Below are 26,637 nucleotides of genomic sequence, written 5' to 3' on the forward strand. Positions count from 1 at the left end.
AATCCCTGGTTGTCACCGGAACCAGTGTCCCCATTAGAAGATTTCCCCTCTATTACTGTTAAAACTTGTGATTTTCTTTTATTTTTACCTTCAATGATAACAGCAAACAGTACAAATACAGAGGATGATTCTCTCTAATGGGGGGGATACAGACAGCAAAAAAAATAAAAAAAATAACAGGGGTTCCAACCCCTCTCCACTCTGTCCAAAGCAAAAATAAAAAGTTTTGCCTTTTATTTTTATTTTTAATTTTCCATTACATTTTTTTAATGACATTTTTTTTTTTAATTACCTTAGTTGTATGTTCCAGGTCAGCGGCCATGAAATATATAAAAAGCCGGGTAAATAATTGTCACCATTGGGTAACCCACTCCGAGAATCATTGCTGGTGAAGAGGATGCGGGTGCAAAGAGGCTGCGGTAGATCAGCAGCACTGAAATGCAAAAAAGAATAAAAAATAAAAAAAAAACGATAAAGGGAAAATTAAAAAAAGAAATAAATAAATAAGAAAATAAATAAAATACATTAAAAAAATGGCAATTGTTTTTTATACAGTGCTTTTAAAAACATTTTGATTCGGATTTAGATCTGCTTTAATTCCCTATCAATTGATCAATTTCTCTCTCTAAAGCCTCCATCACCTATCTATCGGTGTATAGCAAACATATCCATACAAGAGCTCAGACACGCTGTCTGCTATTCCATGGGCTACAGCCCAGAGGCATTGCCTCTGCACCATCAGCCAATCAGCTGCACTGTAGCCCTGTCAATCAGACCAGCTCTGCCTGCACCTGCTGTTCTAGAATGAGGCAATGCTTTAGCAGGCCACGCCCCCTCACACAGGTGATGATCCCAGTCATTCTAAACTCACAATGTTACCTGCAGACACACATTGTACCTGCATCTATCAGATGATCTGCTGTGTGTGACATGCCATGCACTCAGGAGGCAGCATCCTACAACTCCTTCTAGTCTGATGGCAACCTGATTTTTCTCTTCAGCACTTTTTATTTTTATTGTTTTATTTATTTTAATTTTTTTTAATTTTTAGTTTGCACTTTGCGATTGCACTTGAAGGTGTAGACTGGAAGCATTGCGATGAAGTCCCCCTATCTGCGCTCTGCCTTATTGAGCTCCTTGCTGGTCATCGTTGTTGTGTTTACTGCAAGCAGCGAAGCCACAGACTGTAAGTGATTTTATTATATTATCTTGTTTCCATTTTATCGTGAATGATGAGCTTTCTCAGCTGCCCCGCTGTGAGGTTAGTAAGGGGTTTGCCCTTTGAAGTGGTTGGTAAGGGGTTTCGTCCCAAGGTGGTTGGTAGGGGGTTCCCCCTTTTTGAGGTTGGTAGGGTGCTCCTCCCGAGGTGGTGGGTTTGTAGGGTGCGCCTTCCGAGGTGGTGGGTTGGCAGGGTGCGCCTCCCTCTGAGGTGGTGGGTTGGCAGGGTGCGCCTCCCTCTGAGGTGGTGGGTTTGCGGGGTGCTCCTCCCTCTGAGGTGGTGGGTTTGCGGGGTGCTCCTCCCTCTGAGGTGGTGGGTTTGCGGGGTGCTCCTCCCTCTGAGGTGGTGGGTTTGTAGGGGGGGTGCTCCTCCCTCCGGGGTGGTGGGTTTGTAGGGGGGGTGCTCCTCCCTCCGAGGTGGTGGGTTTGTAGCGGGGGGGTGCTCCTCCCTCCGAGGTGGTGGGTTTGTAGCGGGGGGGTGCTCCTCCCTCCGAGGTGGTGGGTTTGTAGCGGGGGGGTGCTCCTCCCTCCGAGGTGGTGGGTTTGTAGCGGGGGGGTGCTCCTCCCTCCGAGGTGGTGGGTTTGTAGCGGGGGGGTGCTCCTCCCTCCGAGGTGGTGGGTTTGTAGCGGGGGGGGGTGCTCCTCCCTCCGAGGTGGTGGGTTTGTAGGGGATTCTTTAACAGTGAGCAGTGTCAAATTGATCGCCTGCCTACAATAACCACCAATGTTTCTTAAACCACATATAGCAATTTTAGGTGCAATTTAGAGGTTACCTGCTGCATGTGGCTAATACCCCCAGATGCATGAAATACCCTGAGGACATATCATTTTTTTATCTATTTTTTTTTTAACGCCTTCTGGGGGGGATTTTGCTTTTCTTTGGAGTGTTTTTTATTTGGCTATTTGCTTTTTTGAGGTTATTTGCTTATTTGGACTTTTTTTGGGGGGGGTTGGGGGTGTTTCTTTTTGTGGGGTGGGGGGATTTGGGTTGTTTTTTTTTTCATGGGGTTTTTTTATTTTTTGTTTGTTTTTTGACCATGGTGTGTTTTGTGGTGTGTGTGTGGGTTTTTTTTTAATTTGTTTTAGCTCATAATACCAACACAAGCAATGTTGGTGAGGTCATCTCAACCGGTGTGCCTTTGTGTTCTGATGGAGGGGACCACCCCCACGCCAGAACACACTGATCAACGCTTGCAGCCATTGGCTGCTGGACCTCATCGGATGCTGTTTTTTTTTAGCTTGTCCCTTTGACAAAAGCCGGTTGTTAGACTGACTCGTGAATATTAGTGATTTTTTTTATTTTATTTTTTATTCTTTTTATGGCCAAACATCGTGTTTATGGATTGAATTTGGTGCAGTTGATTTACAAATCCATTTCAGATTTATCAGATATAATTTTTGCAATCAAAATTAATGGAGGTGATCTTGAAGGATCGTATTGTGTGTGGCGATCATTCTTTTCATTATTTTGGATGCTGTGGTTTCACCAAGGGAGAGATCCATTTGGTTTTGGTTATTCCACCTTGCCTAATGCTGTGGCATCACCAAGGGGAAGATCCATTTGGTTATTCCACCTTGCCTGATGCTGTGGTTTCACCAAGGGGAAGATCCATTTGGTTATTCCACCTTGCCTGATGCTGTGGTTTCACCAAGGGGAAGATCCATTTGGTTATTCCACCTTACCTGATGCTGTGGTATCACCAAGGGGAAGATCCATTTGGTTTTGGTTATTCCACCTTGCCTGATGCTGTGGTATCACCAAGGGGAAGATCCATTTGGTTTTGGTTATTCCACCTTGCCTGATGTTGTGGTATCACCAAGGGGAAGATCCATTTGGTTTTGCTTACTCCACCTTGCCTGATGCTGTGGTTTCTCCAAGGGGAAGATCCATTTGGTTATCCCACCTTGCCTGACGTGCTTTGTCAATGGGCAATTGTGGGCCATTGTACCTAAATGGTGCCAGTTTTGTAAACTGGTTTTTGCACGTGTAATTCCCATGTGTGGTTGAGTGTTTCCATAGAGTGGTCTTCTGGTCTGCTTATATTTTTCGCTTCCTTGGTTCCTAGGCAAACCACTCTAGGTTATGCGGTATGAATGAATGGGGAAGGCCAGGGGACAGGCTGAGGAGAACAACTGTGCAAGACTGAAGAAAAGGGCAGAGTTATGCTTTAAGTGGGTCGCATTGCCAATGCCAATTGTGCATCCAAAAACTAGAGCCAACCCTGGCCTGCACCCGCTGTTCTTCATACAAGCGTTCTGCTGTGCACATTTGTGATCTATACCTGGCCTCCCTACAATTTTCCTATTGGTTGCTTAGGCTGCTCTTCACTTCTGACGCCCAATAGGAAGTAACAGAGGTGGGCTAGACTTCAGTCACCAGAAGTTGTGGTCAGCATTTGGAGACACGCTCCCCGGCCACTTTGTTAGGTACACCTGTCCAATTGCTTGGTAACACAAATTGCTAATCGGCCAATCACATGGCAGCAACTCAATGCATTTGGGCATCCTAGATGTTGTGAAGACGACATGGGGAAGAAAGGGGATTTAAGAGACTTTGAATGTGACATGGTTGTTGTTGCCAGACGGGCTGGTCCCAGTATTTCAAAAACTGCTGATCTACTGGGATTTTCACACGCTACCATCTCTCGGGGTTAAAGAGAAGGGTCCGAAAAAGAGAAAGTATCCAGTGAGCGGCCGTTGTGTGGAGGGAAATGCCTTGTTGATGTCAGAGGGGAATGGGCAGACTGGTTGGAGGTGATGGGAAGCAACAGTAACTCAAATAACCACTCATTACAACCAAGGTATGCAGAATACCATCTCTGAACGCACAACACATTGAAGTGGATGGGCTACAGCAACAGAAGACCATACCGGGTGCCACTTCTGTCAACTAAGAACGGGAAACTGAGGCTACAATTCGCACAGGATCACAGAAATTGGACGATAGAAGATTGGAAAAATGTTGCCTGGTCTGTGTCTTGATTTCAGCTGAAAAACTCAGATGGGCGGGTCAGAATTTGGTGTAAAATGACATGAAAGTATGGATCTATCCCGCCTTGTATCAGGCTGGTGGTGTAATGATGTGGGAGATATTTTCTTGGCACATTTTGGGCCCTTAGTAATAACTGAGCATCGTTTAAACACCACGGCCTACCTGAGTATTGTTGCTGACAATGTCCATCCCTTTTATGACTACAGTGTCCCCCATCTTCTGATAGCTCCTTCCAGCAGGATAATGCACCAGCTCACAAAGCTCCAATCATCTCACCACTGGACAATGAGTGTGGAGGCCATTGGAGTACAGTGACCTCACCAGATCTCATCCAATAGCCTCCACACTCGCCAGATCTCATCCAATGGCCTCCACACTCGCCAGATCTCATCCAATGGCCTCCACACTCGCCAGATCTCATCCAATGGCCTCCACACTCGCCAGATCTCATCCAATAGATCACCTTTGGGATGCGGTGCAGCGGGATATTGGCATCATGGATGTGCAGCCGACAAATCTGCAGAAATCATGTGACCAAAATCTCTGAGGAATGTTTCCAACACCTTGTTGAATTTATGCCACTAAGAATGAAGTCAAAAAGGACGTCCAACCCGGTACTAGCAAGGTGTACCTAATAATGTGGCCGGTGAGTGTATAGGCGTTTTTTTTTTTTTTTTTTTTGCTGATTGTAGACCCAACCAAGAAAAAAAAAAAAAAAAAAAAACTCTAAAAGAAACTTTCTTTTTTCCACCTACGATATCTAAATATATTTTTGCTGGGCCAAGTGTAACAAAAGAAACAGCCTCTGTTTATAGTGTATACACATGATGACAAAACAGGAACTGCTCCAGCTCTGAGTGCTGCTCTGTTATTTAAAAAAAAAAAAAAAAAAATTCTCTGTTAATATTTTGCCCAAAACAGAAGAAAAGTTATTTTTGCTGGCCAGGAATGTGTGCGGCATTTCTTGCAGACCTGATGCTGTCATTAACCCCTTGGTGGCTGTGCAAGAATTCCACAGGCTAGTTTGGTTCATCTGTGGTTTTAGTATGGCTCTATGGTGTATTGTATTATATGATTCATATATATTTAAATATAAAAATATATATTTACTACATATTTTTTTTTTTTTTTTTAATTTTTTTTTTTTGTTACTTTTGAAGGCTGAAAGCGCATATCTTCAATAAGGGCCCACTACTTTGCAGTGAACCAATATATATTTTGTCATGCATTGAGTTAAGGCTGGCCTGTTCGAAATGATCTAACAGTGCACCTTATTTTTCATTAAAATAAATAAAATTAAAATACACATGGACCTCTTCTTGCTCCAACACCCCCCCCCCCCCCTTTTTTTTTTTTTTTTTTTTTTAATAACTGCAACACAGGTGCATTAACTTTGTGCTTTGGAAGCCATTCAAAATGAATGCCCCCCACAATGCAGCAGTAACCCATGTGGGCGCATCACCATGGCATTAAAGTGTGACAAATATTTGGGTTTTCAGTACTGAGCAAACTCAACTAGGTTGATTTATTATTATTATTATTATTATTATTTTTTTTTTTTATTTACTCAATGGTCTCTTTTTAATTAGAGAATTTAGACAAATGGCCGTGTGACCGATTGTTTTGCTATGCATAAGGTCTTGATGGCCAAACGCTTCTCTTTGATTTGGTGGGGTGTTGTAGGTTTTACTTATTTTTTTTTTTGTTTTTTTACCAGTAGTGTACCTAGCATTAATATTAAAAATAATTGTTGTATTATTGTGCCATTCATGTACCTAGTAGTATTAAAAAAAAATTATATATATATATATATATATATATATATATATATATATATATATATATATATATATATATATATATATATATATATTATACATTTTTTATTTTTCACTATTTTCTTCCATTGTCAGACACACCATTTTGGCACAGCACAAAAAAATGTAAATAAATATATTGTATATATCTCCTCCTAGATTGTAAGCTCTAACGAGCAGGGCTCTTTGATTCTCCCCCCCCCCCCCCCCCTTTTAGTATTGAATTGTAATTGTACTGTCTGCCCTAATGTTGTAAAGCACTGCGTAAACTGTCGGCGCTATATAAATCCTGCATAGTAATAAATAAATATATATTGTGTGTGTGTGTGTGTGTGTGTGTCAGCCTACCTTTCAGGAGAACTTTATAAAATAGTCGGTGACTACTAAGCAATACACCGCTTCTGGAGGAACCCTTACATTCCATGGAACCAAGGTTGAAAAAGTCTGGTCAGTCTGGCTACCCTATCTTTATGCCCCGTACACAGGACCGGACTTTTTGACATCAAAGGTCCGACGGAACGATTCCGGCGGACCAATTCGATAGTGTGTGGGCTGCAGCAGACTTTTGATTTGCAAAAATCCGACAGACTTTAGAAATGGAACATGTTTCAAATTTTTCTGCCGGACCCAGTTCCTACCGAGAAATCCGCTCGTCTGTATGCTGGTCCGACGGACAAAAACCGATGCGAGGGCAGCTATTGGCTACTGGCTATGAACTTCCTTATTCTAGTCCGGTCGTACGTCATCACGTTCCAATCCGTCGGGACTTTGGTGTGATTGTGTGTGGCCAAGTCCGTTCATTCGGAAAGTCCGTCAGAACTCTGCCGGACCTAGTCCCTCAAAGTCCGGTCGTGTGTACGCGGCATTAGAGTCCCACCATAGACAGTCCAGGCTGGTGATGGGTGGAAGGAGTTCATGAGGTGGTGATGAATAATAAAGTGGCTCAGACAAGTAACGAGAGGTATGCCCTTTATAAAAATAAAAAATAAAACCTTCAGCTCAGTCCTGTTCTGTTGAACCTCCTCGTATAAAAGGTGTTTGGGGTTTTTTTTTTTTTTTTTTTTTTTTTTTTTACCCAGGTCTCCTTCCTCCTAGAACAGTGGTCTCCAAACTTCTTACATTTATCTGTCCCTTGGGGCATTGTTCTTTCCACTATCATCAATGATGAGGCTCACATTGGGGCACTATTCCTCTCACTGATGCCAATGATGGAGAGCATTTTCTACTACTACTGGCTACAGTCTGGTCCTCCTTCTGAAGGACAGTAAATTGGTCCTTTTTATTTAGAAAGTTTCTTCTAGAACAGGAGCCTCCAAAAGTCGGATACACTAACCATTACTGCAAAGTTTGCACCTACCTTTTTTTCTCTTTTGCTCCTGTACAGCCTTTCTCGTTAGAATTAGACGGTGTGATACTCGCTAGTCTTGGGCACCATGACCCAGCGTAGTCGTGCTGCACAATGGTTGGGAAGGCCACGAACTGCACAAATAGTTTGTACAAAACACATGAGGAGAAGTTTATTCCAGCCGTGCCATCACCCATGGTCAGTTTAGGGATGAGTTTGATGCTTGGGGGCAGCCCTGCTCCACTAAAAGTCTAAGAAAGGCCTATAATGTCTTTTGACTAGAGATGGAAAATTTTGGCCGTGTAGGGCTTCTGTAACTCGCATTATGTTATGGTCAATAGCGGGGGGTTTCCAAACTGTGGCCCTTTGCTTGCCTTTACCTGGCCCTTAAGGAATAATTCCTGCCCCTGACACCCAACAATGGAGAAATAAGTGATGCCAAGTTGCCAACAATGGGGCATAAATTATTCCACTGGCACCAACTATTTCTCTCCCAATACCAAAGATCGGGCATTGTTTACACCCACTGGGCACAGCCATACCCCCCCCCCCCCACCACCACCTAAAGTCTGAAAGACAGCAAACTGGCCCTTTCTTTGGAACATTTGGAAACCCGGTCTATAGATTTGGTATAATTCTTAATGCTTGACCTTCCCCATAACCCCAGTACATACTGGCCTTCCGTTTTTAATAGCAACCCCAACACTAAGGCTGGGAGAGCATGAGCCCATTGGAGCACAGGACGCAATGGAAGCAAGCTAATGGACAATTTTAGATGCAAGATCATCAATCCTAGGGAAAACAGTCACTTCGACTCAGGATTTTTTTATTTATTTTTTCTAAAGTGAGTTATGGGCCTCACGTTCAGTGTCAGGTCATAAAGCCAGGTTATATGGTTTGTTTACAGTAAATAGTACTTAAAAAATATAGCTAACGAGCTTTCCTACTTTTTGTACAACTGTCTGCTGTTGGGGGTAAATATACAGTATTGCTGAGATTACAGCAGACTGAAGTCAGGAAAATGAGGATCTGTAATGTCACCACTTGCATAACACTGGTCTAAGGCTCCGTTCACACTAGTGTGAGTTCAGATGCGACTAGAATTGCGTGACAACGGAAATTGCATTGTCTTCGATGGTGCCCATTCCCATCAATGCAACTTGGCACGGCACAGTTTTTGAAAAGGGTTCCTGTATTACTTTGGCGTGATTCCAGCAAGATTTCGGGATCCATACAATTATGAAAACCACTTCAAAGTAGTGTCCAACTTGCACTACATAATCACAGTGGGGCCTAGCCATTCTTTCTGAAATAACAATAAAGGGGTTTACCAAATATGAACAACAAAAGGACAATACACCCAAAAGTAGAGCCTGGTGGGATAAGTTAGTACCGTGTGTGTATTCTGGAGAATAGTGGGCTGGATGAAGCACATCGGCTGTTGACTGTTTTTTGTCTCAGCCAATCCCTGGGGGAGGGTGCCCAGATGGTGGCTGGGCGTGAGCATAAATACTCTGCAGCCTGGAGCTGCTTGGTTCTTGTCCTAAAAGAGAATTTCCCAGGCTGGAGGGGCTACTGCCCTCCCAGGCAGCTCAGCAGAACATTTTGTGAGCTCATCGAGGTCCCAGCTATGCTAAAGCTGGGGGCCTGTTTGCTAAGAACCTCTGAAGCTAAACCAAAGGGATTTCACCAAGGATCCGATGTGGAGAGTGTTTGTCTGACACTTGAGGGAGGCATCTAAGGACTTGAGTGTACAGGCCTGAGTGCAGGATCTGGGTGACTGGCTGCTGTTTACCCCTGACGCATCAATACTAAGGCTTGCCTGGCCTGGAAAATTGCTTATGGTGTCCCAGTGCTGTCCATTTCCTGAGCTTTTGTTGACGGGACTGTTGTTCTAAGACAGTGATGGTGAACCTTGGCACCCCAGATGTTTTGGAACTACATTTCCCATGATGCTCATGCACTCTGCAGTGTAGTTGAGCATCATGGGAAATGTAGTTTCAAAACATCTGGGGTGCCAAGGTTCACCATCACTGCCCTAGACTGTTTCTTGAGGCAGAAGAGTGACTGACTGGCACTAGTGGGAAAGGAACCTGGGACAAAATCCTCAGGCTCTTTTGGTGGTGAGCGCTACATTGGTCTTGGTTAGGCTGCTTTCACACTGGGGCGGTATTCAGGCGTTACAGCGCTAAAAATAGCGCCTGTGTAACGCCTGAAAAAAACCGGCCCCTTTAACTCCAGTGTGAAAGCCGGAGGGCTTTCACACTGGAGCGATGCGCTGGCAGGACGGTGAAAAAAGTCCTGCTAGCCGCATCTTTGCAGCGGTGAAGGAGCGGTGTATTCACCGCTCCTAAACCGCTCCTACCCATTGAAATCAATGGGACACCGCGGCAATACCGCCGGCAAAGCGCCGCTGTAGCGGCGCTTTGCGGGCGGGTTTAACCCCTTTTCGCCCGCTAGCGGGGGTTAAAACCACCCCGCTAGCGCCCGCACACCGCCGCTAAAACGACGGTAAAGCGCCGCTAAAAATAGCGGCACTTTACCGCCGACGCTGCTCCCGCTGCAGTGTGAAAGCAGCCTTACTCTTAACGGTGAGATCCTGCTGCCGTAATTTGCAACTCTATTCCTGTCCACCTGGTGGTTTTCGGTGCGCCTGTCCACTTTTGTGTTCATAAATATAAAATAAAAATCCAGAGGAAAAGTGAGCATCTTTTTTTTTTTTTTTATAATGGGCACATCAGGTGTGCAGACCCCAGAATTTGGCCTAGAGATTCCCAAGAAACCTAAGATTATGAGATCAACTCTACCACATCTACTAAATGGACATTGGTTTTGGGTAGCCTAAATAGTTCAATTTGAAATTCGCATCTGATATACATATCAAATGTTTTGCACTTTTTTAAGGTGTACCTATTTTGGGGCCTGAACCAGCAATTTTCAGAACGCCAGTCCATCTAACCGATTATCAAAATTCTAAAATGGTACAATTTTGTAAGTCAAACATTTATGCCAATCTGTTGACCTCAATCTTTGAGGTTCTTCTGGGGAGGGGTTTGGTTTTGTGGTTTGGTGTGTGTGTGTGTGTGTGTGTGTTGTTTTTTTTTTTTTTTTTCTTTTCTTTTCTTTTCTTTTCTTTTATTTCTTTTTTTTTTTTTTTTTTTGGTTAATTCTCTGCTGACTGGCTAACAGGTGCATTATGGCTGTTGCCTTCAGCATATTATCTTTAGACAAGTGATTAAAAGACCACATGTTTAGTTTGCAGTGTCTCTAATCTACACACCGGCTTGTTAACCAGTAACAGGGTGGTAATTTCAGCTGCCTTCCAGTCACAAATTCCAGACATACTGGACCCCTGGCTGAAAAAATTGTTACTAATGAGTGAGAACCTACTTCACGTGTCACCGTCTCATGTAAATTAATGTAAGGAATTACAGATGACTGAGTCAACTTCTTATAGGGGAAACTGTACTTTATTTTAAGTCCGCATGTTGAGCCTTTGTTATAATTTTTGACGTGGCTCTCGCATGTATACCTGCCTCGCTGTACATATTTAATGTTCCTATATAGACTTGTAGATTCTGCTTCTAGTGCCAGGATCTGTCTTTGCTTAACAGCTGCTGTGATAAAGAATGAGCCTCAAATTCTATGATGGTTCTTCAAAAAGATTCCTCCCTTGGTTGGATATGGGTATATAGATATTGGACTCAAGTGGTTGCATACGTTTTCAAGAAGTTGCACCAGTCCAGAACTGCATTTTTAAGGGCATGGCAGCCGACTTTTTTTTTTTTATTTAAAGGAATGGAAAAATTCACAAAACAACTGGGGTTCCACCATTGCTATAGAAGGCAGAAAGAGGGACTTGTGGACTCTATAGGCACTTATGTACGAAAGTGGAAACATACTTTAAAACATTATTTTTATTAGGAAGAAAACTGTTTAATTACATAAATAGAATAAAAAAAAAAAAAAAAAAAAAAGCAAAAAACAGAGGTGGAAGGAGTCATTTACTGCTCCCACCTTTGTCAGCACAAGATGTTACCATTATTTCCAAAAATCATACAATAAAATGTAACAACAAGAAAATCTGTCTTGGCTAAATCTCCACAGTTTTATATCATAGACTAGAAAATGGTAAAACATCAAGAATGGTAAAGTGCTGATATTGACTCTATGCCCGACATGTTTCGCGTAATGAAAAACGCTTCTTCTGGGGCTCAAACACCATTACTCTAACTTGCACGACACTTCGTCCTCTTGGCTTGCTCGCTTGTCACACGGCTGCTTCAGGCTTCAGGCCGCAAAGGTTTCCTTCCAGTCAAGAGCTATTATAGCTTACTCACAATCGGCTCATTGCTACTCTCACAGACTACATCGGCCTCCTGTAGACCTGCACAATCTGGCTGCCTCTGTGACTCCTAGAGGATGGGGGGAGTCCTGACTCCCATGCACAGACCTCCTGTCTGTTGGGTGGAGCCCTAGACCTAGAGGTCTAACCTTGGGTCTATTATGGACCTAGTCCACACCTACAAAAATCTGGCATAAACTGCTAAAATAGTGGGACAGGCTAGCCTTTCTAAAAATGTATACCAAAAGTATTGGGACGCTTCCTTTACACACACGTGAAATTTTATGGCATGCCAGTCTTAGCCCGTAGGGTTCCATACTGATTTGGCTCACCCTTTATAACTATAACAGCTTCATCTCTTCTGAGAAGGATGTCCACAAGGTTTTAGGGGTATGTTTGTCTGGGAATGGGAATGTTTGACCATTCTTCCAGAAGTGCATTTGTGACGTCGGTCACTGATGTGGTCCAGAAGGGCCTGGCTCGCAGTCTCCGCTCGAATTCATCCCAAAAGTGTTCTGTTGGTTTGAGGTCAGGACTCTGTGCAGGCCAGTCAAGTTCTTCTACCCCCAAACCCACTCAACCAGGTCCTTATGGACCTTGCTTTGTGCACTGGTAGGCAGTCATGTTGGAACAGGAAGGGGCCATCCCCAAGCTGTTCCCACAAATTTGGGAGCATGAGATTTTCCAAAATGTCTTGGTATGCTGACGCCTTTAAGCCCCTGTACACATGGTCGGAGATTTCGACAACCAAATCCGTCGGATTTTGTCCGGACCTTTTCCGAAACTGTTGCATACACACGGTTGGACTAAGGCCGCGTACACACGGGCGGATTGTCTGTCCAACTTAGTCCGCTGAACAGTGTTTCAGCGGACAATCCGCTCGTGTGTGTGCTTCAGCGGACTTTTTCAGCGGACAGTCTGACGAACAAAGTCTTACGGAATTTCCGTAAGACAGTCCGTTCAAACTTGGTTTTGTCCGTCCAAACTTGGTTTCAGCGGACAGTCCGCTCGTGTGTAGGCAAGTTGGACGGACTAAGTATGGCGCATGCTCAGAAAGGGTTTACACGGCCGAAGGTTGCATTGCAGTGTATAGGACTGTACACGTCGTCACGCACGCTTTCAGTGGACTGTCTGCTCATCGTGTGTGGTCAAGTCCGTTCATGCAAATTTTTTTTTTTTTATAAATTTATTTTTATTAAAGGTTTTCAATACATTAATAACAAACAAACATACCAAACGGTCCCAAAAACCTTCCCAACCCCCCCCCCCCCTCCCTTCCACCCTCCACCTCCCCCCACCCAACCAACCTCCCGCCTGTGCAGCCCTCCATCCTTCCGCTTAGTTCAGTCTAAAAACATCAACAGTACCACATATATAAGAAACACATAGCCCGTACCGTAACTAAATAAAGAACCACTTAAAATGGGGACGTAACCAATCCGAGGGAAAGCACCTCCCTGCCCCGCCCCTTGCCCGACCCACAAGGAGAAAACCCCTCGCCTAGCAATTAATTCACAGTATCTGCGGCATCAAGCCAGCACCGCCACACCCTCTCAAATTTGTTAGGGCACCCTCTGCTAAGATAGGTGGCTTTGTATAATGGCAAAGCTTTATTAATTAAACCTTTCCAATAAGAAACCGTAGGAGGTTCGGGTTTCTTCCAACACAACAGGATAGCTTTGCGTGCATAGAACAGCGCCAGAGAAATCAGAGTCCTCTGTGCCCTTCGAGGTGCCAACCCCTCCACCAGTCCGAGCAAACATACCGCAACTGTGACTGGAATCGGCACCACCAGGACAGATTGTATAACCTGTGTCACTCCCTTCCAGAACTCCTCAATCCGCGGGCACTGCCAAAACACATGGTCAAAATCAGCTCGGTCAGCTGTGCAGCGCCAGCACCCCCCCGCGCCAGTACCGTAAATCCTAGCCAGTCTGGCTGGGGTATAATATACTCTATACAGAAATTTAAACTGGATAAGTCTGTCTCTAGTCGATACTAGGGTCTGAAACGGGTGTCCCCACATGTCGTCCCAATCCTCCCCTCCAAAGTCAGGTATTAAAGCACTCCAAACCTCCCTACAGTTCTGAACAGGCTTCGGCCTGTCCGGAAACAGCATGCTATACACAACGGAGAGAGGCTTTTCCAGGTCCTCTGTCCGCAGCACAGTCTCCAAAGGCGAGACTCCCACCCGCAAAACCCCAGGACCGAACTGAGAGAGAAAAGCGTGCCGCAACTGCAGGTATCTAAAAAAAATACCAGTTTGGAAGATCATGATTAACCTTAAGCTGATCAAACGTCAGGAGCTGCCCCCCACTCACCACATGCTTCAGTTGCTTAACGCCCACCCTGGCCCATATCACCGGATCTGGTATGCCCCCAAAATGTGGCAATTTAGGATTAAACCATAGAGGAGTGTCAGGAGACCAACTCCCCTCCGGCTGTTTCAACAAAGTCTGCGCTTTTTCCCAGGCCCGTATCGTTGCCCGCATAGAGGCCGTCAGAGCTAGTGAGGCCCCGGAACCTCTATACACCAGATAAGACAGGCTCTCATAGGAGCCCAAAAGGGCCGCCTCCAGTACATTCGCCGAATCCCCATCCTCCCGTGTCAGCCACCGTCTAGCGACCACCATTTGCCCAGCCAAATAATATTTAAAAAGATCCGGCAATGCCAAGCCACCTTGACCCCATGGCTCTTGCAAAACCCGGAGACTTATGCGGGGGTGCGCAGCGGCCCATAAAAAGGATCCGAAGAGACTATTAACCCTCCGGAAAAAAGAGCAAGGAACCCAAATAGGGGAATTACGTAAAAGGTAAAGGAAAACAGGCAGAACCTTCATTTTGAGCAAATTAACCCTACCGATGAGGGACAGCGGCAGATGCTTCCAAGCATCCAGCTGTCCTTTCACCCTGGCCAGCAAGGGAAGGAGATTCAGAGACATAAAGTCGCCCACTTTTGGTGAGACTCTCACTCCCAAATATTTAAATTCTTGCACCCAGGCGATGGGAACCCTAGTAGTCGCCGACTCCCGCGCCTCCTCGTCAATAGCCAGCACGTTGGATTTCTCCCAATTGACCCGGAGCCCGGAGAACTCAGCAAATTTGTCGAGCACCCCAAACACCGCCTCTAAAGATGGCCCTGCATCCTTCAAGAAGAGAAGCATGTCGTCTGCATACAGCGCTACACATTCCCTAATGCCCCCCACCTCCAGTGCTCCCACCCCAGGTGATAGCCTCAGGGCTATAGCCAGCGGTTCTATCGCCAAAGCAAATAAGAATGGGGATAATGGACACCCCTGACGTGTGCCCCTGCGAACGCCAAATTGGGGTGAAACTGAGTTAGCTATCTTGATACCCGCCCGTGGAGAACTGTAAAGCAAAGAGATCCAGGTCACATAGATCTCCCCAAAGCCCATTTTCCGCAGAACTGTCAACATGTATTGCCAGTCTACTGAATCAAAGGCCTTGGCCATATCCAGGGAAACTACCACTCTAGATCCCCTGTCTGCATGTTCAATCTGTAGGTGGGCAAACAATCTGCGTAGATTAGTATCAGTAGATTTCTGCGGTATGAAACCCGTCTGATCTATATCCACCAGAGTCGTGATAACCTGAGAGAGTCGGGTAGCCAGTACCTTGGTTAAGATTTTTAAGTCCTGGTTCAGCAGTGCAATCGGTCGATATGACGAGCATAATAGGGGGTCCTTGCCCGGCTTCGGCAGCAAGATCACCTGTGCCTCCAGCAAAGAAGCCGGGAGACACCTGTGCTCTAAACAGTAGTCATATAGGTTTTTTAGTCTAGGAACCAATTCTTCAAGATGCTGTCTATACCACTCTATGCAGAAGCCGTCAGGCCCTGGGGACTTACGGGGAGGAAAGGACCTAATAGCTTTTTCAATTTCTTCCGTCGTTATGGCAGCCTCCAAAGAGTCCCTATCCGCCTCAGACAGCCTCGGTATCTGCAACGATGCCAACACCCCGTCTAACTCCGCCATGTCATAAGTCGGAATGGGTGCGTACAGAGTCCTGTAGTACTCCACAAATGTGTCCAGTATGTCCGTCGGGTTTGTCAACAAGTCACCCTGAGTGTTCTTGATACAGGGGATATTAGTCTGTACCCGTTGCTCAGCCACCAGCATGGCCAACAGTCTACCGTTCTTATCCCCTTGTTCAAAGATGGATTCAGCCATTTTTGTCCTAGATGTGTGTGTTAGATCAGAGTAATGAAGTGCCAGAGCACGCCTTGCCTCCAGCAGTGCGCCATAAGTGACATCAGACTGATTATTCGCGTGCTCCATAGCACACACCCTCTCCCTGTCCTGCAACTCCTGATCTATCTGATTATGGGACCTGCGGGCCTGTTTAATGGCTGAAATATAGTGCCCCCGCATGCAGGCCTTAAAAGCATCCCAAACTATGGCGGCGTCGGCAGACCCCTCGTTATCCTTCCAATAATGTGCAAAGTGTGGCGCTACATGAGAGGACACCTCCTCCACCTCCAACCACCCCGGGTTTAATCTCCACCCCCTCCCCGTAGGACCAACAGCGGATCCTATATGAATTGACAAAGGCGAATGGTCTGAAATACCCCCCGCTAGATATTGTGCCCCCCCCACTAATTGCAGCATAGAAGTATTTGCAAATGCTAAATCAATTCTCGAGGAGGATTTATGAGTTTTAGACAAATATGAGTAACCTCTGGTGACAGGGTTTTTCCAACGCCAAAGTTCCGTCAGGGAAGCATCTCTGCCCAGGCAGAGAGATCGGCCGACGCCACCCTAGAGGCATTGGACGAGTCCAAGGCAGTAGAGAGGATAGCATTAAAGTCCCCGGCTATAAGGAGAGGGAGATGCATATAAGGCGCCAGTTTACCCAAAAGGTCATATAGGATCTGGATCTGAAAGGGGGGTGGGATATACACATTCACCAATACCATTTTGCACGCACCCACATCCGCCACAACCACCAAAAACCTACCACCCGGGTCTGAGATCACATGGTGAATGGTGCACGGTACCGCCTTACTGATTAAAATTGATACTCCCCTGGAGTAGGTAGAGTAGGTAGCATGTAACGCTCTCTGCACCCAGGCTCTGCGTAAGGCCAGCACCCTGCTCCCATCCAAATGCGTCTCCTGCAAAAACACCACATGAGGATGGAACGTTTTTAGATATTGAAACATTAATGCTCTACGGAATTTATCATTAAGACCTCTAACATTCCATGAAATTACATTAAACCCCGATCCCCCCATCATTCCCCATATAACTCGTTAGACGGTGGATACAGTACCAACAAAAGCAGTAATACATACACCGGCAGACTGAATTCAGAGACAACATCAAACATATAGATAAACCATTTACCTTGGAGGGCTGCACCTATTACACCCATTACCCCGTAAACCCCAAAAACACCCTGCTGCCGTGTAACAACACAAAAAAACATGTACACGCAGCCTAACCCCAAACTGAGTCCAAAAACAGTCCCAGAAGGCATAGCCTTGATGGGTCAAAAAGGACCACAAGACAAAAAGTAAGAAAACCCCTATAACCAAGAAAAAAGAGGGGTCAAGAGTCCAAAATAACACGGACATAGTGTTCATGTGCCTGGAGCTCCAACTCCCTTCACAGCCCGTCCGACCCTCAGTACGGGTATCCGGAAAGCCCGTGCCGCCCAGATGGGGGTAAGCACAAAAAAAAAAAAAAGATAGAGGCGACCATGACAGGCTGCCCCACCCGAGGAAGGGAGCCTGCAGGAAAATGTATGGAAGAAGCTGCCTCCGACCGCCGCCCCCCACCCTGGCCAAAGTGCGTCATGCTTCTTGGTAGAAATCAAGGATATTCCAGCCAGGGACATCAGTGTAGAGAGGGCAGGCCCCCCCGACTGGGGGTACCAACCATACACGGCAACCACGAAGAAGAAAAAGAAAAAAGAGGAGTAAGCAGCTACAAATCAAACCGCCACTTAATGATCAGGAGTGTCATGGCAGGCCAGTTACAGAGATTGCAGCCATTGATCCACTTCTGCGGGAGACTCAAAGAATTTCACCGATCCTCCATGTTGCACCCGTAACCGGCTGGGATAAAGCATAGAATATTTCATCTCACGCTCACGGAGCCTCCTTCTGACATCTGTAAAGGTCTTGCGTCGTCTCTGAAGATCCGCAGAGAAATCAGGATACAAGTGCACCACTGTGTTTTCAAAAGGCAGAGTCTGATGTTGGCGGGCCTCACGTAGGATCCGATCCCGGTCCCGAAAATTGAGAAAGCGTACCAAAAACGGTCTGGGGGGGGCCCCCGGAGGACCCCGACTTGTCGGGACCCTGTGAGCTCTCTCGACCACATACGTTGGAGGGACATCAGTCAGATTAAGCAACGATTTGAAGAAACCTTCAGCGAATTCAGCCGGACGGTCCCCTTCCGCCCCCTCCGGTAGGCCCAAGACCCTGACATTGTTTCTGCGCAGGCGGTTTTCGGCGTCATCGGACTTGGCCACCAGAGTCTGGACCGTGCGCTGCAGTGCTTGGATGGCCACATCGTGGCGGTTAGTGGTGTCCTCCGTCGCAGAGATGCGCGATTCAGTCTCCGAGAGCCTGCCCCGGAATTTATCAAAATCTGCTCTTATAAGGTTGCATTCCTCCGCTAGGTGATCTATACGCACCAACAAAGAAGTTCTGCTTTGCTCAATCGCTGCAAGAATAACTGTGGTATCATTAGTGGAAGGTGCCGTGGGTGCAGATGCGTTAGCCTCTGGTGGGGCCGCCTGCTCCATATCTGCCATGAGAGCCTTAAATTGATTTAGAAAGTCACCAGGGGTCTGCGCAGGCTGTAACGCTGCTTTCTTAGCCGCAGACTTGCCTTTGGAGGGCATGAGGAAAAGATAGCGAGTAAGCTGGCTGTAAATACACTGGTGAGTAGAGAGGGTGGTGCGGCCCTTTAAGGATAGGTAACCACTGGGATGTAGCAGTGAATGATGATGACAAAAAACAACACAATTCTTGTAGCCCAGGAGCCACTCACTGTCATAAACAGAACTGGACAGAAAGCATACAGTCTTGCCAGATACAGGGAAGGTGGAGTATGGCCCTTTAAGACAGACAGTCAATGCAAGGCAGCTGTGCAGCAGGTTAAGCAGCAGAAAATGTCACCAGGGCTGCTACCCTCTCCCCCTCTCCTCTCTCCACCGCTTCTCGTGCAAGGAGCAATGCCCCCCAGTTAAAGACTCACCGGCCAGCAAAGTGAACACAGGGCCCCCACACAGCAGACAGTCCTCCCCGCAATGCAGGCGCCGCTGCGCGGCCGTTTGGGACGGATCGTGGCCCTCACAGCATCCGTTTTCGGCAGTGAGGCCCAAGGATGGTTCCCCTTCGTGAAGCGCGCCCGTGCGGCCGATCCCCGCACTCGGCACTCCACCGCGGCAGGTCCGGAGGCTCCACAGGCCGCAAGATGGCGGCCGGACACCGCAGAGCAGCTAGGCCGCAAGCCTCGAGGCCGCCTGGGACACCGCTCGCCGCTCCACGAACGTCTCCCCGCAGCCCAGCGGAATGTCAGCAGCGGACAAGAAACACTTTGGCCGTCCCTAAGGGCAGACAGGCGAAGGATGGCACAGGATTAACAATCAGGATGGCAGGAGCTCCAGCACCACACGTCCTCCTCGGTCTACATCCGGCCACGCCCCCTCCGTTCATGCAAATTTTGAACGGACTGTCTGTCGGATTGTCTGCCGAACTTAGTTGGGCAGACAATCCGCCCGTGTGTACGCGCCCTAAGTTGTCGAAAAATCTGATCATTCAGAATGTGATGACGTAATTTCGTTACGATGGGACTACATTCAGGCTAGTAGCCAATAGCTTTGGTGTAGGAATTTGATCTGAGCATGCGTGGCACTTGGTCCAATCAAAATTCTCTACACATGATCGGAGTATGTCTGATCGGCCCAGTTGGTCGGGAAATATTTCCAACATGTTGGAAAATTGGGTCCGACGGAATCAGTCCGATGCATACCACACACAGTCGGATTATCCGACGACACGGTCCGATAGGACACATTCCGACGGATTCTCCGACCGTGTGTACGAGGGCTTAGAGTTCCCTTCACTGGAATTAAGGGGCCAAGCCCTACACCATGCAATTTGAGCGCTTAAATTTAATTATTAGGTAAACTTGACTGCCCCATGTTCCAAGATTAGGAGTTTTCAAGCTATTATTGATATGTGTTATCGGTCTCAAACATGAGCTAATGAGAGAAAATAACTGTAGAATGATGAGAAAATTAGCAGTTTTATTCTGCCATGCTATGGATCTTGCTCTACTTTCTTTCCACTGTTGGCCAGTAAATATAACACTTCATTTACATTTATAACATTATGTACAATACTATGCCTAGAAGCATTGATTCCAGAACATCTTTTACAGAACTCAAACTTTATAATAATGTAGCGGATGACATTTGGGATCAAATGTCGCACGCATTGTAAATTTCGTTTTTGCCTCAGGACCCTACAGTACGGAGGGTTAATTGTGTAGGTAAGCCTTAACACCAGTCTGGCCAGGCCATGATTGATGTTCTGCCTGATCATGTAAAGGGTGATGTGCACATGACAGGCTAGAACCATTCCTGGTTGGATGTTTGGGTATTGACCCTCTCAGAGCCAATCAGTGGGAGTGTCGGGCCCACTGACGAGTCTGGGAGTGGGGTACTTAAGCAGGTGTGGGTCACGTGTTCGGGGTACCGGAGTTGTTCGAGAGACCCGTGTGGTCTGTTCTGGTTCCAGGACCGGGGTAGCCCCGTGAGGGGTCACGGAGTGTTTGACATGTTCCTGTCAGTGGCTCCCGATAGACCTGACTGGTCTGGGGTAGGGAGCCGTCTGTTACCGAGTCTCGGAACCTGTTGGTCCGAGGCGCAGTAACTGAGGGCGGATTCAAGTGTCCGGGTGTGCTTTCGGCTAGGAGGGGCACCACAGCTCGTTCAAGTGACCGGGGGAGGACTCTTCGGAGGAGGGCCGGCAAGTGGCATCCTGAGAAGTGCCTGGTTACTGAGTTGGGAAGGACATTGACGAGTCCACACTTTTCCCGTACCTCAAAGGAAGCGGGGAAACGTTCCAGGTACAGTTGGGGAAAAAGGTTCCTGTTCATCTTCAGTTGATTGTTCAAGTTTTGAGTCAATGTGCTGACTGCCATGACCTCTGGCTAGAGGTCTGTTCAGCCTTGAAGTACCCAGCTGCGAGTGGCTACTCTCTGGGTGGAAGTAGAGACTTTGTTAAACCTACAGTTGAAGGTACCCGAGTTCTTCAACCGTACCCTCTGTTCCCAAAGAGACTGTGTTTTGTGAAAGTTCTACTGCAAAATAAAACGTTTTGAAAGGACTTTATCTGTGTTGGTGTACAAGTCGTTGGGTATATACCCTGGGAACCCTCAGACACAGAGGAGCAGGCCGAGAGAAGGTAATCGGTAAGCCCATTCAGGCCGTCCAGCAACAGGTTATGGCCGCTACAATAATAAAGAAAAAAAAGTTGTGTGATTTTTATTTTTCTAATAATTTCAACAGTATAATTTCCAGTCCATCACATATGCTTTCCGTTACTGTGATTATCTAACTTTTTGACAACTTTTCTATCCATCTATCTACAAGCATTTTGACCGTAAACCAGCCTTTCTGGATGAACAGCTGGCCAAGGGCTCTGCCCATCCAAAATGAGAATTCAACCCTAAATGTATTTTTGATTTAGAGTGTGAGTGAGATATTCTGACTTTTCTGAAAACAGAAAAAAAAAAAAAACTTTTTGAAATTTTACAAAAGTTTTTCTAATGCCACGTACACACGATCTGAGTTTTCGTCTGAAAAATATTGGATGGTTTTTCCAATGGAATTCCGCTCAAGCTTGGCTTGTATACACACGGTCACACACAAGTACTCGTAACTTTCTACCGTCAAGAACGCTGTGACGTACAACACTACGGCGAGCCAGGAAAATGAAGTTCAATGCTTCCGAGCATGCGTAGGAATTTTGCGCATCGGAATTGCTACAGACGATCAGAATTTCCGATCAGAACTTTTTCCGTCGGAAAAATAGAGAACCTGCTCTCAATCTTTTGCTGGTAGAAATCCCACCAGCAAAAGTCCGATGGAGCATACACACGGTCGAAATTTCTGACCAAAAGCTCTCATCTGACCTTTGATGGCAGGATTTCCGATGGTGTGTACGGGGCTTTAGTCTTATAGCAGAAGGGAGTTAAACTTTTTACCCCCAAGGATCCAAATAAGAAAAATTACTGTACTGGGACCCATTAAGACAATTGATACCAAAATGGCAGCAAAGACATACAAAGACATATTCATGCCTGTATATTAAAACAGCAAAACGCACAAAATCCCTATGTACACCTAATGCCAGGATTGCCTGGATAGGCACCAACATCCCTAAAGTCAACGATTAACCAATATCAATACAAATATGGGACTTTAAAGGTGTTTTTGGTAGGGCAGAACGTATACAACACTGTTCAGTTCCAACTATTTATTATAAAACGTATTAGAAGATTACCAGTTTTTGCTTGACAACAGATATATTACATAGTAATAATGTATACAAAATCCTTTTACATATGTTTTCACGGTATATTGTGTCACTACAAAGGTGGTCATGTACCTTGTCCTTAGGCCCCACTAACAGGCCAGGTTTTATGCATTACCTTGGGGAGATGCAGACTAGAATTCTGCAATCACTGAGCAGCAAATGATATCACCTGTGATGTATTTAAGTTATTTTGCAAACCTTTCCTGTTAGTGGGCCCTGAGGACAGGGTTGATGACCACTGAGGTAAAGGACACAGGGTGTGCACATTGGCCCTGTGCAGGACTAGAGTGTAGATATAGAGCGGAGAAAACTGCTTTTGCAGCTCTCTCCAAGTTTTGGTATTCCTGAATGGGGCTCTGTACTTTGAAGATACCATAGTGTCTTTGGTGGGATGGAGTACTTCATATTCCCATCGCACACGTTCCTGGATGCGCTCTCGGATTTGGGTGCTGTAGCAACAACCAGCTGGATACTGGTTCCAGTCATGGTGAAGATATTTGCCAGCACACCATGGAACGACACAAATAGTGCCCAAACGGGTGATTTATTGCATGATCACAACACAAGGATAGTGCAAACCTTTGGTGGGATGGAATCTCCAACCCTGTGTCCCAGGTTTTGTGGATGACCAGCAGGGTGTGTGCTCAGGTGAACATAGGTCTTCTAATGGAGGTATAGGAATTGGCTCAGGTCTCCCAGTTGGAGACTACTCCACCCAACAGACAGGAGGTCTGCACATGGGATTAAGGAGGGCTCCAGTCCTCTCCAGGAGTCAGAGAAGCTGCATGGGGCAGCCAGAGCATGTGTGCGTCGGTAAGAGGCCGGTAACGGACTAAGGCCAGAGCGGAGCTGTGGGCACTAGAGTGGAGCGGTCTGCACTGAAGAGCACCTATGGTCGGTGTGTTTCAAACTTTTTTCAGCCAAGGCACCCTTGAAAATAATAAACAATCTCAAAGCACCCCATTCTAAAATGTAAAAAAGGATTTTGATAGTTTTACATAAATCGGCAACATCCACAAGTAGGACACCCAACATTAGAGGTGATTTATTCTTCCAAAGCAAATCTACTTTTGCACACTGGTACTGACTAGTATTCCACTGTTTCTTTCAATTTCTCCATCAGTCAGTTAATGTGACCCCCCTGTGCTGAGGGAGAGAGCCAGAGAAGGGTCAAACAAGGATGCTGTTGAGGCAACAGACATCCTCCTTATCAACTGATGACAACGTCATTGGTTGTTAGGATGCCGTGTCTAAAGTTGTAATGGTGCACAATGAAAACTTGTTGGCTTGTGTAACTAAAGGGCAGGCTTGATCTACCTGCTAGCTGTTATGCAATTTTTGATCAGTTTTTAGGTATTTTGCCAAGTCAACCCTGAAGAAACCTCAAGGCACCCTGGTTGAAAAAGACTGGTCTGAGTGACCAGTCATAAAGAGCAGAGGTACTACATCCTAAAGCTGCGTGAATGCTTAAGGGGGGGTGGGCTAGCGTTTTTCGTTTATTTAAATGTACTGGAAAACAACAACTGCGTGGGAAACCTTTGTATGTTATGGACTTTCCATTTGCCTTTTAATAAAAAATTGGCTGCCATGCCCTAAAACTGAAGTGCTGATTGACATGAATCACTTTGAAAACGTATCTTCTTCCCTTGCCAATAGGAGGGCAGTTGCAATGTCTTTCACTCAGTATTGGTGTAGTAACAGTGTGTAACATTTTTGGTTTATTTGATATGCAATCGAAATTCTGGATATTGCGTACTGTTCAAAATATGGGAATTTTACGTTTAAAAAAAAAAAAAAAAAAAAGTGTATCTTCCACTTGAGCCAACGATCCCCCTTGTTACAATTGTTCTTCCCCCCCATCCACTCGACATAACTTGACTCCTTGATGTAAATTGGGGTCCAGTCGGCAAGCAATACGATAGAGCACAATATGTTCTGTGAGACTTCTGTTGTAAAATAGAATTGTCCAAGGTTGGACTTATGGTCCTGGGGACCACCGACCACACCAAACCTCGCCATGGAAGGAGGACAGGCAAATAAAGCGTGTGTGTGTGTGTGTGTGTGTGTGTGTGTGTGTGTGTATATAGGTGCTTGAGAACCTTCTAAGGCAACAGAGGAAAACAATAAATTCCTTCCGGCGTCCCTCCAAGCTTCTTAGGGGGGAAGGACTTTTCCACTTGCCCACTACCTATGACAGTGACCGACGTCTATAAAGGTCTCCCTCCTTCCAATAGGGAAATGGTATGCGCCAGTAACCCCTGTATCTGGTGTCTAAACAAATGCACACAGCATAAATATATTTTTCTCCACCTTCCGAATGGTTTTTCTAATTTGTAAACCAGAAAATAGAAAAGGCCTACATATCATTATTAATACAATTGTAATTTAATACTGAGAATGGATCAATGACAGTCATTCTAATGGAAATTGTGACACATATGTAAACGCCACTTTAAATATATTTTTAAATAGAACAATAAAATCTACAAGCATACAAAAACTATTAAATGACGGGCAGATATAAAAGACATGAATGCAGTTATGTCTTCTTAATTCAGTATCCATGCAAAAAGTGTAACTAGTTGAATTGGCCTTGGAATCTGACTCTTTATCTTGGCTTGACAAAAAAAAAAAAATGGTTGCCTCCAGATTGTAAATAAAGACTTGTGCCAAACATGAAGAACACAAACTTGGGTGATTTGCCAGAGATGTTGAATTAACATAAGCAGGGCACTGTATCTTCTCAGCGTTATCTTCTCCACCTGACTGCCATCTTGGTATCCTGTGTGTCCAATGCTAATAATGGGTGTTATGAAAACAAACATTTTATCTGCAGCTAGTGGAAATTTCCTGCCGTTCCTTCCAAAATATGGAATTGTACTAAGATTAAAAAAAATAATAATAATTGGCTGAGACTTATCTTGTTTAGAGGACAAATCGTTTTCCCCCTTACGTCTACGGGTGATACGTCAAAAATAACCATGATGTAAATTTGGGCAAGGACAGGTTTTTTTATATAAATATAATTTACAAATCACACTGTAGGGATGGTGGAAGATGGCAGGCCAAGTACATTGGGCTAGAGTTCATCCTTTCTGGCTCATATGCTGGGGTGGCTGTCTCAACGGAAATCCAGCTCATGGTATGTTTCTTCAGAGTCCAGCTGCCGGTGGAAAGAATGTAAGCTTTCCCTTTTTAAGTCCTCTATAGCTCTTATATGGGCCAACTCTAACTGCTGAAACGTAGCTTCCACGTCACTCTTGGTGGATAATAAAGCAAAGTGCTTGTGGAAAAGATTCAGGCAGATCCTGGTACTCAAACCCATCTTCTCCCTGAGAGATCTAGATCTATATACAGTAGTAGTAGAGATATAGGCAGGGCTTTTTTTCAGCAGGAACTAGGGGGAACTCGGTTCCACCACCTCTGGCTCAGGTCTTCTGCTCCCTGCTCACCACTATCACTTGGTAACACTGAAGTCCAGCTTCTGCGTTTACAAGTGATAGCTTAGCTTATCTCCCAGTAGCTCCCACAGGTCAGATCTCTTGCGCAGATCCCACGGAGTGCTGGACAGGGACAAGGGAGATACAGAACAGGTACCCAGGGTTCAGTGCAGTCATGGGCAGGAGAGTGTGCGTGGTAGGCTGCACCCTCTGTGGTCTCCATTTTTATTTTATTTTTTCCCTGGCGACCAGTTGTTGATGCTCCTACTGCATGATCTCACTTGCAAGTGACTATAGTATAGTATGCTGGGAGGTACTACAGCCGGATAGATGTTTCAGCTTAATATTGCAACAAAGGTAAGACGTATGACAGATGGTGGAGCTTTTAAGCAGGGGCGAGAAAATGGGGGTAGTGGAGGGATGGGAGAAGATGAGGGCACTGGAGGGAGAGGGAAAAGCTACTATTTGATGCCATTTGGCAGGTATGTGTGTGTGGCGGGCATGGTTGAGTTCCTGCACCTATTCTCTGAGGGGGAAAAAAGCCCTGAATATAGTGTGTGTGTGTGTGTGTGTGTTTGTGTGTGTTTTTTTTTTTTATTTTTTTTTTAATTTGTAGTGCTACCCTCATGAGGGCCGCTATTAGAATCTACACCACTGGTTGCCCCGACTCTGCACGTCGTTTAGCACCTGACACCCTGCGTTCAGTCATTTTTACCCGTTGACAAGAAACTTGCACAATACCAGTGAAGCAGTTTGTTTCTTTACTATGGTAGAAGAGACACACAAAACTGTAAGCCATAAAGATAAAATGCAAAATACACAGTGTGATTAAATACAATCAAACCTTTCAGTGACAGAAACCTATGTGAACGGGCAGCAGAAAGGTAAGGGCCTGGCACTT

At 45.7% G+C, this 26,637-nt stretch overlaps 1 protein-coding gene across 1 annotated transcript in view; it reads left to right on the forward strand.

Moving 5' to 3' along the window:
• The first annotated feature begins 856 nt into the window (after positions 1-856).
• Positions 857-26,637, forward strand: part of LOC143942201 (insulin receptor-related protein-like) — an 89,513-nt gene continuing 63,732 nt past the window's right edge. The window contains exon 1 of the mRNA XM_077463454.1: positions 857-1,186. Within this exon, the coding sequence (XP_077319580.1) occupies positions 1,099-1,186 (88 nt within the window). The 5' untranslated portion in view covers positions 857-1,098. The remainder of the gene's footprint in view (positions 1,187-26,637) is intronic.

The sequence above is a fragment of the Lithobates pipiens genome, unplaced genomic scaffold (genome assembly GCF_037356315.1).
Source record: "Lithobates pipiens isolate NorthernLeopardFrog02 unplaced genomic scaffold, aLitPip1_a1.2 Scaffold_30, whole genome shotgun sequence".
In the NCBI taxonomy this organism is placed as follows: Eukaryota; Metazoa; Chordata; class Amphibia; order Anura; family Ranidae; genus Lithobates; species Lithobates pipiens.